The sequence below is a fragment of the Pelmatolapia mariae genome, linkage group LG7 (genome assembly GCF_036321145.2).
Source record: "Pelmatolapia mariae isolate MD_Pm_ZW linkage group LG7, Pm_UMD_F_2, whole genome shotgun sequence".
Taxonomy (NCBI): Eukaryota; Metazoa; Chordata; class Actinopteri; order Cichliformes; family Cichlidae; genus Pelmatolapia; species Pelmatolapia mariae.
In genome coordinates this window covers 49471871-49484227 of record NC_086233.1, presented here as the reverse complement: position 1 = coordinate 49484227, position 12357 = coordinate 49471871, and the positions used below count along the sequence as shown (strand labels likewise).

The 12357-nt window shown below is 40.1% G+C and overlaps 1 protein-coding gene across 1 annotated transcript; it reads right to left on the bottom strand.

The window, feature by feature from the left end:
• Positions 1-426: 426 nt before the first annotated feature.
• pkmb (pyruvate kinase M1/2b) lies at positions 427-7496 on the bottom strand. Its single transcript, XM_063481049.1, has 11 exons — positions 7447-7496; positions 6098-6276; positions 5845-5936; positions 4598-4729; positions 4329-4515; positions 3969-4239; positions 3716-3866; positions 3472-3624; positions 1923-2089; positions 910-1091; positions 427-793 (listed from the first exon to the last, which is right to left on the bottom strand). Exons 2-11 carry the CDS (start codon positions 6246-6248, stop codon positions 687-689), a joined length of 1593 nt encoding a protein of 530 aa, XP_063337119.1. The 5' UTR covers positions 6249-6276; positions 7447-7496; the 3' UTR covers positions 427-686.
• Between the last annotated feature and the right edge of the window lie 4861 nt (positions 7497-12357).

Genomic DNA, 12357 nt, shown 5'->3' with positions numbered 1-12357 from the left:
TAGTTCACTTATTACACATTTAAAACAGGTAGCATTTGAAGTTGTTGTTCTTAACTGTCAACTTTTAAAGCTCACATCCTAAAAACAATTTATCAAGTTATTTGTAGTGCAAAGGACACCATCCTGTGCTTTCCTTTGGATGACTGCTTTTCAGGAAGTGGCCTGTTTACAGTGGGAGGTTTAAATGGAAGTAAGTTTTGTTATTGCAGTTCTGTTTAACACAGCTAGTAAATGTTTGCCAAAGTATGTTTTTTAGTAGTTTATTTTTACTTTATCTGCTTTTTCAGATTTGACAACGTGTTTTCTTATTTGTTATAATTTTGCTGACTCAGTGACAGTGATTACAAGAGTCAAAGTTGATCACATAGTTCCTTTTAATGGATGTAAACCCAGTCATACCAGTTCACTTCACAATGATACATTTGCACTAGCCATGAACAAAGGAAAAAAAATAGCTTGAAATGAGGCTAAAGTGTGCACTGAGAAGCAATGTTGTTCACTTTGTTCACCAGAAGGGTTGCCACTAAAAAGTTTAGTCTCCAGCAGCAGGATTTAGACATTTATTCATGGAGTCTGTAGACATCAACAGAAGAGCTTTCTGAAAACAGTAACAAAGTTCAATATGGAGGGAAGGTGGGCTGCAGACGAGTAGAGGGGGAGTAGTAACTGATATTTTTTGATGAAGTTCAAGGCACCAGCACAACCCTCATGGTGTTGGTGTAACCAGACCCTGGGCGCCACCCGGTCACAACAATGGCCACGTCGCCAGTTTTGAAGAATTTGCGGTGCTTGCCTACAAAAAGAGGTTTAAAAAAAAAAAAAGAAAAAAAAAAGATTAAGTTAACAAGCAAAAATCTCTTGCTCAGCTTTACTGAACTACCAGAACATCCTCTTAACTCTGACACTCACCAAGTTCCATAGCAAAGTTCACACGCAGGTCCACGTCCTCAGCCCAGACGTCGTTGGCAGGCTTGGTGTACAGCACAGGGTAGATACCACGATACAGGTGAGCCTGGCGGGCGGCCTGACCGCAGCGGGTCAGAGCAATGATGGGGGCACGGGGCCTGTACCTCGACAGCATGTGAGCAGACCTGCAGGTGACAGGCACAAGTCACTGCACTCTGACATAATCGCAGCTTTTAACTTGGAGCAGTTATAAAATAGCTGGCTATTTATTTTAGAAGTTAGGGAACAAAATATTACTTCGTTTGAAGTTTAAATGAGTGTTATTAGAGCAAGTCTAATATTTATTCTCAATCTTTCTTTTAGTTCAACTCCTGATTAAAATGCTTGGCTTTCTAGCAGCTAAATGCTTTATTTAGTTTACCTGCCTGTTGCTAACTATCTGCTGTTTCACACTATGTAGGTAGCATGCTGTGAACACACCTACTGTGGCAGAAAGAGCCCACCAATAAGAGCAGAGCAAAGCAAAAAGGTGCGAGACAACCAACACTGAGCTGAAAGATGCTACACATCTCCACAGAGCTGATCTGAACAGCAAAGTCAGGAGATAATTTAGTTCAGTCATATAAATCACTCTTTAAAAATATTAAGTACAGCCCACGTTATTTCATAGGATTATCATTATGAAATCAGCCCAGTTGACTATATGTATGTGCTGAGTGCCATGTGCTGGGAGGATGAACTCCAAAGTGGAGAAGAACGATTAGGGAGTTAAAATTAACTTGTAAAATGTCAGGGTTCAGATCTCAAAAAGGTCACGGGCAGAGCACAGATTGTGATTGCAGTGAAACTTGGCACACTTCAAACGAGCTGGGGGCTTGCGTTCAAGAAGAAGCGGAGGCAGCAGGATAGAAAAATATTATAATGCCCCAGTTTCTTCTCTCAGAGTGGGCGCCGGGAGGATATTATGACTCAGCTTTAGAGAGATTTACTGGGTGGAAATGTTCCCGGAGTCTCACCTGCCAGTCTTGGTTAGCACAATGATTGCACTGGCGCAGCACTTGAAAGAAGCCTCGACGGCACCAATAGCGACGGACTCTGTGGGGTCACGGGTCAAATGAGAGAGGCGACGCAGCTCCTCGAACACCTGCCTGTGGAACATGGCTGCCTCAGCTTCACGGGCGATCTGAATAAGTGAAAACAGATTACAGTGGCTGTCAGACTGCAGATACACAGCTAGTCTGAGCTGTGGGAGCAAAGACCAAAGTTAGGCTTAGTGCAGAGTTCCTCATACCTGAAAGCAAAGTGAAACATCAAGCTACACAACAGCCACGGCTGCGACGTCCAGAGACCATTGCTGTGCACTGCAGACACATGCAAGCTGAGCTGTATCACACCACGCAGAAGACAAGAGGAGATGCTGTTGGTAGTAGATGGAGTGCAGGAGCAGTGATGGGCAAAGAAGGTTGAAGAAATGGGAAACAAGCTGTTAGTAAAACCCAATGTGATGGCAGAGATGTCATGCCCCCTTTGACCTCTGACCTTTCCTTAAAGGCCAACAGATTGAGCTAAAGGTCGAAGTGATAATAATGCGATGCAGAACAATTTATAACTACGTTTCTTACTACCATTGTTTTTATTTACAACATATACGCATATAGGGAATCAGATATGTGGATTCTAAATATCAGGTTACTTTGACCTTTTTTGACCTTGAAGAAGAGGTCAGAGGTCCAAACTTTCATTAGATGGTCTTTATCTTTATAACTATGCTTAAAATTCTAGTGCTTTTGTTTATATTAGTAGCATTTGAGAAATGATGCTGGTACATGGGGACTAAACTGAGTTTTTCCTTCCCACTGTCCCCAAAGTGCTTGCTCAAAGGGGATCATATGATTGTTGGGGTTTTCTGTTTTCTTCGTATTATTGAAAAAATTAACTGAACTGAATTATACCCGTTCTAAAAAATGTAACGTATGTGACATGGCAGACTTGATCTTCATAAGAAGCGCTTATGTTTACGGTCTTTTTTGAATTTCTCTGGATTTGAGCGTGGATAACATTCATGGCCTTGATCATTATCATTAAACTTTACTGATATGCCCTCATGGGACCTGTGAACAAAATGATGTTACATATTCTGGGCATAAATTTTCTGGACGCAAGGCACACAGTTCGCGATTGGTAAGCAAGACACGACAATAACGAGTGCAAAAGTGAAACAAGTAGCTTCAGATAAAAGGGAACGCACACAAAGGAGCAAGTCTAATCTGAATCATGTGAACCTTCTGTTGCTGAAAAACTATCTGTTTGGCAGCAAACGCTCAAGATTCACATGTAAGATAAACCACACAGTTTAACAAGTTGGGGGAGGGATTTTATACTTATAATGAAAGCTTCCTCACAGACTCAAAACACAACAATTTGACAGAGTATGACTGCTGCGGCAGCGGCAAACTTCACAGGAGGAGTTCTCACATCAAACATTCAAAAACCTTCTGGTGTGTTCTTTTGATATTGGTATTAAAGATGGTTACACTGAGCACATTTACACTGAAGCCATCTTACCAAATGCTGTGTGCGCACTGCCTCCAGAGGGTAGTCTCCCTTGGCCGTCTCACCGCTCAGCATGATACAGTCGTTGCCATCCAGCACAGCATTGGCAACGTCACTGGCCTCAGCACGAGTAGGGCGAGGCTTCTTGGTCATGCTTTCAAGCATCTTAATGTGAACAAAGAGACAGACTGCATCATTTCATGTCTGCAGAAAAGCACTTATTTGGACTCCACTAATCTGTGCTCCCATCACAGACCTGTGTGGCACAGACGATTGGCTTGCCAATCCTGTTGCATTTGCCGGTCATCATTTTCTGGGCGATGAAGACCTTCTCGGTTGGGATTTCAATTCCCAGATCTCCACGGGCCACCATGATGCCATCACTAGCTTCCAGGATCTCATCAAATCTTTTAGAAAGAAAAAAAAGGGGGGGGGGGGGATGAAGAAAAAAGTTCAACCATCAAAAAGACAGACTTGTGCTGTGATCGTTTGCACACTACACCACCCACCTGCGCACGCCCTCATGGTTCTCCAGCTTGCTGATGATCTTGATGTCCTTGCCCTTCTCACCCAGCACTTTCCTGACAGCATGAACGTCAGCGGCCTTACGGATGAAAGAGGCGAAGACCATGTCAACACCCTGTTCCACGCCAAACTGCAGGTCCTGAATGTCCTTCTCAGACACTGCAGGCAGGTCAACAGCAGCTCCGGGCAGGTTGACGCCCTTCTTGCTGCCCAGCATGCCGCCGTTCTCAATGTCACAAATCAAGTAATTGCTGCCTTCGGTTACAAGGAAGCACAGAAAAAATATTTCAGCTACTGAAGGCTTAAGGACGAAAGGAGGACGGACAAATTGTTTGTGCACTTACCGACTTCTTTAACCTTGAGGGAAATCAGACCGTCATCAACATAAACGTGGCTTCCAACCTGCACAACCTTAGTGATGTTTTTGTAGTCCAGCCACAGAATTTTCTCATCACAGTTGTCTTTGTACTGGTCATCGAGCGTGATCTTGATGGTTTCACCCTTTTTCAGCTCAACCTCAGCAGTGCCACTCTGAAAACAATGAGAAGTGACTTGAGGAGAGAGTTGCTCACACTGGCCTCATTAGAGCTGCGGTAATCTGGCAAGAACTCACGCCTTTGATAAGTCCAGTCCTGATTTCTGGTCCCTTGGTGTCCAGAGCGATCGCCACTGGTCTGTAGTCAACAGACCCAGGTACAAAGCTCTCAGTTGCGTCACGGACATTCTTGATGGTCTCTGCATGGTACTGCATGATAACAGATGTTATATTAAAAAGATCTTGCAACGGTTTTAAAAAAAACCAAATAAATTAAAAACGTTACAAAAATATTAAAGGTGGATATTTATACATTTTTTAAACCCTTTGTTTAAAAACAGCTAAATTCAGTTAGTAGAGCAACAGGTGACGCCTCAGTGCTGGTTATGTAACTATATATTTATTTATAAGTGCAACATATTTTGAAAGGAAGACATTGTTCAGCTGAACTGTACATAAACAGCTGCCACATACTTCAGTACATGACAGGTATGAATGTATTTTTCACTTAAACAAAAACAGTGATGTGAATACTGACTACTGTCCTTGGTCACTGGCTTCTCTACATGCCTTCTCCTCATACTGTTGCTGGGGGTGGGGGGGGGGGGGGGGGGGGGGGGGGGGTGACTCCTATTTATAGCTGCACTGACAACTGTGACACCAATAACACAGAGGTCAAATGTATTTTCCCCTCCTCAGAAGAAATCATACATTCACTTTGCTGTACAGATAAAACTGAGGTCTTTTTATTGACTGCTGTTGAGCCACTTTGAGTCGAGTTAAACTTCGAGTTAAAATTTCGAGAGAATTTTTATTTATTTTTTTTAAACACACTTAACCTTTCAAGATCCAAAAATTAACTGTGGGTGTTCATTGCTACAGCTGATGACATTTGACGGCTCATCCACTCAGGTGACAGTGAAAAAGGGAAAGAGGCTTGACTTTTAAAGGCGGGGGGTCAACAGTGTAATGTCGGCTGAAGAGCTGGCCACGATACAGTGGGTTCACAAGCTACTAGACAGACCGAGCGCCAAAGGTGGCGAGTGGAGGCTCAAAGATCACATTACAGATGGTCACCAGGCCACAAGAGTAATGGCACTCTGACTGCTGCTGCAGTAAAGGGTAAATCCTCACCGACTCACTTGTAAAGGGCAAAGAAACTGACTTGACTATCTGGGTTTGTACTGTCAAGCATGTGGCTTTACTGGAATCTGTGGCGTCACAGTGTGCGATTGTGAAATCAGGGCTTTAGCAGGTTAGAACATTTAATGTGAAACAAATAAGGAACTGAGGTTAGCAGAAAGTATTTCTGACCCTTCACTCACTTCATGTGTGCCGTGGGAGAAGTTCATTCTTGCAATGTTCATCCCAGCCTTGATCATTTCCTTGGCCATCTCCACAGATCGGGTGGCAGGTCCTGCATCGAGACAGTTAATGAACACAGTGAGACACGGGCCCAAGATGATCACATTTTTGCACCAAGGTCGTGTTTCTTTTTTCGATGCAGATACATGAAGAAAATAATCAGATTGTACACATAATGAGCATAAATCAATGGGCCTTGGCAATGCGCCTGACCAATTGTGCAGATGATGCCAGTGTTGCGAGCCACAGCCGGCTCAGAGTCGATATCCAGCAGGCACATGTGCTCAATAAAGGTGTCTGCCATAGCAGCTTGCAGCTGCTGGGTGTGGATGATAGAGGAGCCTGTATCCTTTGGCTTCGACATGGCTGGATCTGTGTCTGCAGGAAAAGACCTTGGAGAGAGAGAAAGAAACATGAAAGATAATCGACCGGGGCCCTGGTGACTCTGGTGTATGGCACCGAGCATAGGTTATGTAGAAAAACTCCTGTTTTTTTCATGGGCATCTAATATTTTTACTTGTGAGACAATGGCCTTTGCACTTACAACCAATAAGTTGAAGAAGAATTTATATAGACAATAAAATATCAAAATGAGCGTACAAACATAAAAAGAGACCGAAAATATGTTATAGGAAAAGAAGAGTGTCAACACAAACTAAATGTTCCACCTCTCTGTGGATGACTTTCAACCCTCTCACAGTCCAGTTTTGGCTAACTGGAGAACAGCCGACACAAAAAGCAAGGACAACAGTATGGGGCTGAATGACTGCACTCTCCCACATTCCAGCATGAGTGTATGTTAAAGAAGAGGAGCTGATCACTTCTGACAGCGACTAAAGCTGATTCACATACACAAAAAAACCCGCACAAACTTGAGGAGGAGGCTGAAAAAAATAATGTTTCCTGCCTGAAGTGTAATGCTGGTCCACAAGCCCACATTATAGAGACGAGTAAAACTTATATGATTCAGCTTGCACTTGTTTAGCCTGGAGGAGTGCAGCATGCTTGATAAAAGTGTGTTGTCGGGCAGTGCATGGATTTGTGGTGGGTGGGCTGAGACCATATGTCTGCCCTTTGTATTCACCTAAAATAACAGTCAGCTGAGGCTATTTGTGGACTGTAGAAACATCAACGTCATAATCAAACAGCAACAGACATTTTTTTAACTCATTATTTAAGTAATTCAAAGTCTTTATTAATCCCTTTGCTGTCTGCAAAACCAGCAAAAAATAAAATAAAATAAATAAGTGTAACAGCTACTTCCTAAAATTGATCCAAGCCAATATAACCCAAATCACTGACTGAAAGGTGATACATTTGAACGTTAATAAATGTTAATACGAGATTAAGGTTTCTTTAAACGTGCAGTTCAGTAAGAATACATTTGATTTTTAGCTGCTTATATACACATAATTACCAGATAAATCTAAAGGATTGCATGTGCAAAACCAACATTAGCGATTCTGATCTTCCACACAGATAATATACTACATTTCTACACTTTTAAAACTTTCCTCCTTCTCGAAGAACACAAATAGCGTGACTCTGCTGCTGTTACTCACCTACTAAATGAACTTTGCAGGGACCAAAGCGCCACAAGTCCTGTCGCAGCGACCGGTTTTATGCCTGTAACTGACCGGGACTACTTTCCTTTGAGTGACATAGGATATAGGGCGGTGAGGGCAATAGTGGTGAGTGAAGAGATGCTTGAATTAAATGTTTATTTTGACAGTTGTTTCAGATTCAGGGGGAAATATTCAGATAAAAAGACGGAGGTTTGCCAGATTTTGAGTTATACAGAGTTTACGCTTTAAAGCACAGGTGCAAGTTTAGTTCACAGTTTAATCACAGAGCTTCCGCCGAGTCCTCAAACATGACACCATCATCTGTTTGGCCCGGAGACAGCTCAAATTCAGTGCAAAATACCGCTGATGTCGTATCTGACAAATTAACCTCATAAGAACCAGGAGAAATATATGCAGTCATAAGGGATATGTACAAAAACAAGCTATATATATATGTATATATATATATATATATATATATATATATATATATATATACACATATATATATATATATGTATGTATATATATATATATATATATATATATATATATATATATATATATATATATATATATATATATATATATGTATGACAACAGTCACCACCAGGTACAAACAATAGAAAGGCACGCGTTAGAGAACAAGTTGCAAAGTGCTTGGAAGTAGTACAAAGTAAACAGACTTAGTGTGAATAGAGTCCGTGTGTGAGTGGCCCGAACAGAGATGGGAAGTACAAATGCTTCGTAACTGTACTTAAGTAGAATTTTCAGGTATGTGTAGTTTACTTGACTATTTTTTTCTGACAACTTTTTACTTTTACTCCCTACATTTTAGCACTCTTCAAACTGATTTGAGCCTAAACAGCAACACATGGAAAGCAGTCCTGTTCATGTATTAATCACCAGGAGATGTCACATAAAAAGAGATGAGATGTGCCAAAGCCAGGGGTTAAAGTGGGCCGGTGTTTTATTTTGTTTTGTTTTTGTATTTTTTTAATATTGATATGTTCCCTCCTTTTAAATCCCGTTTGTCATTTTTAACCCTGATAAATCCCTCTTAGGGTAAACACGAGCTGATTGGTGGTGTCATGAGAAAAATGGCGCCTCGTTACTTGTGTTACAGAGACACAGAGGCACGAGACCAGGCAGAAGAGTTGTTTTTTAAATTTCTTTTTTGATTAACTAAAATAATTGTTGTCTAAAGATAATAATGATGCATGTATGGATTTGCACGAACTGGAGATGGAGACCTTGTTTGCTGAGGTCTTTAATCTTGACACACTGACAGACAGAGAAAACCATTCAGAAAATGACGATTCTGCGAATGCAAGATCTGGAACACCGGGAATGAAATAGTCACTGTCTGAGGCCGGTTGGTAAGCAAATCTGTGATCCAGGACCAGGTGGGCGGGGGGATCTGAAGATGGTCCATACTTATGATTTTGCTTTGTAATGTGTGTTTATGTGCTGTAAAATAGATGTAGTCTCATCATACAAGGTCACACTTGAATGCTTTCTGTTCTTTGATGCTTAGTTTTTAATCAGGTTCAACCCCCAACTTCAGGAATCAGAAAAACCTACCACCCCATATCACACAGTTTTTCAACTTGACGTTTAATAATAGTCAGAACATTGGCTTCCGCAGACTCTCATTTATTGTCCTTACTTTTTTTTCAACTTAGTTTAACTTTTGATGTTTCCCTTCTTTCCAGTGGCTTCATATTAAGAACCACCAACTTGAATTTAAGACTCACAGAAAAATCTTTTGTTTTCCCCCTGATGCCAGTGCTGTCTTCCACACTGACACATGAGCTCCATCCAGGGCGTGAAAGGTTACCAAATGGTTAATGAGTATGTGAGTCATATACTATGGCCTTCACATTCTAGAGCTCTTAACTCAGTCGAGAAATCCCTTTCCATCGCCAGAGCAAATAATCAAAACACCCAATAGGGAAATGCCTTTTGAAAAAACGGTTTTCCATCCTAGAGACATGTAAAAGCAATAAGATGTCCTGGCAGCATGTGGTAGCTCATTACCTTGCTCAGACACTTTGCTCTTTTAATATCTCATAGTCCTAATGCACTTAAGAGTTTTCTATTTTGTTTTGTTGCATTGTGTATTCTTTTCCCATTATTATTTCAGGTCTTATCCTTTTTTGACTTTTCAATTTAACTGAGCAGTGTCTCTCTTGACTTCTTACACAATTCTTACACAAACTCCTCGTGGCTTATTTTTACTTAATCTCTAAGCTCCACCTTAAATTTGTTTCAACTCCTTGAAGGACTTCTTTCAGTTGTTTTTTCTTGGTGTCGCTGCAGTGGATCATCTCCCTCCATCTTACCCTGTCCCCAGCAACCACCGCTATCACCCTCTGCATGTCCTGCTTCACTACATCCATGGCAGTTCAATCTTCAATATCATTTGTCCAGTATATCCGCTATCCTTCCTCTGCACATGTTCAAACCATTTCTGATCCTGTCCATTCTGATCATTCCAAATGAAAATCCTAACATCCTTAGCTCAGCCTGCTGCTGTCTTTTTGTCTGTGTCACTGTCTCCAAACCACACATCATAGCATCCTGTAAACCACCTATAAATTCAAAAGCAGCTCTACTGCTGAACTAAGAATGACAAAATGCATAATACAAAATAACTCAGGCTACACAGAGGAAACTTACAAACAAGGCTCTAAGAGGAAGGAGGAAACACAAAACACACAAAGCACACAGCAAGATGGAGAACACGACATGGGGCAAGAAAAGACAGACATACTGTATACACACACTGATGATGAGGGAACAGGCAACAGGTGTGAACAAGGTTGAAACTTACAAAATAACAAGTAAGAGGAAGAAGAACTGAATACAATGCACACAAGACAAGAGACTATCAAAATAAGACAGGAGATGACACTTAGACCTAAGACACACCAGCATGACAGAGACAGAGGAAAAACACTGAGACAAGAGGGGATGAACAGGATGGAACTATAAATGGATATAAATAAGCTCTCCTTAACCAAAGACACGATAACAGGAACTTAACCAAAACAATATAAACAGAATACAGAATGAAACCAAGAATAATTAAAAATACAAACCAGAGAAACTCAAAACGGCGACAAAGAAACCTTCAGCAGAACCAGGCTCAGGGAAGGGCATCCATCTGGCCACGACTGGTTGGGAGTTGTATTCAGCACATATTTTCACACTCCCCAGAGTTTTATTAAACCAGTAGGCCAGTCATTTCTAATCTCTCTTTAAAATGTTTATGTGTAATTCACATGTATGACACCTTAGATGATTTTTAAATTCATCCACTTTTTTATAGAAAGAGAAATAAGTGAAAGCAAAGGCTTCTCGACAAGGATGACGCTTAAACCCTTTAGGGTGTTCTAGTCTGTTAAACTGGGTGTAAGTATACAAATTTTACACTCATTTATGACTCATAAATATTCATGCAGCATGTGAATAGCGTAATCCTCTGAGATTACAACGCTGGCTCCAAACTGGCTTTCACTGACCTTCCATCTTTATGTGGATAAATCTGGAGCCGCCAGAAGCAGCGAAATGCATGCGCCACTGATTTCCAGATTACAGATGGGTTAAAAGCTCAAACAATGATGCAATGAAATCCAAGATGCCATCCCCCTTCTTACTTATCTGTTATATCTTACTGCATTCAAGCAGAGACAGCATCACAACAACAACATGGGTAAATGTGTTCATTTTTGTAATATTGTAGATCACAGAGCGGTAGGTTTTGTACCATTTTATATTGTTTCCACTATTTTTTTCCACATTTTTTAACAATATATGTGGATATTTTTTAAAAATTGTAAATTAATTGCAAACCCTACTTTGTCCTGAAATCTACGTGCAGCGGTTAACAAATTTATTAAACCACCGCCCAGTGAAAGGGCTGATTTAACAATAATGACAATGGCAGTTTGATTTATATAGGACACTTCATTACATGAAAACTCAATGTGCTTAACACAGAAAAGGAAGACACATAAAAAATAATAATAATTTATGAAAATCATTTTTTCTGTTTCTGTTTCTGTCAGTCAGTATGTGCAAACTCTTTAATCAAACTGATATTTGGAAAATTGCTAAAATATAATTATTGTTGTTATATTTTGATTAAAAAGCAGAAAAATAGTAAAACAATATTATTTTTTATTTGCTTGTATTCCTGAACAGAAAGAAAATATTATATGTAGTTCTCGAAAATTATGCTTGACAAATTTTTGACTTCTTAGAGAGGTCGGGTGAAAATTCAGTGAATTTTTTTGTTTGTTTTAAACAGGTGTTTGACAGATTTCAAAAATATTTGTGTTTTTTTTTGTTTTTCTGCATGTGGTCTAAAACATGTTTTACCTACTGTATGTCAAACAAGTCTGGGATTACAAAGCAAAAGCTAAACGAAGGATTATCAAAATGGTTGATATAGCATCAATATTACATCTATGCCTATAAAACGTATAAACCTATAAAATTCTGAGAAGCCTTAGCAGTGACATTTAAAGTTTCAAAAAGTTGCAGTTTAACGTTTGTACATTTACTGCAAAACATGTAGCATAAACCATAACCTGCCTCCCCTCTCTCTCTCTCTCTCTCTCAAAAACTCAACAGCAGCTCTCTCTTGTGGACAATCTGCTGAACTGTGACTTTTCTGTCACAGTGTCGACATACTGTGCAACTTAAACATGCTCACATTCAAAAATAATCACGGTGTCATACAGATTACAAACCATACAAACGAAACTTCCAAGATAAAATCTTTCTTTTTAAAAAAAAATGATTTGAAACTGCAGTCAGTTATTGTTTGTTAACTGTAACTATTGTATTTAATGTAAAAATTAATGTCTATGGTGTCAGTAGATAGTATTTGTTTATCTG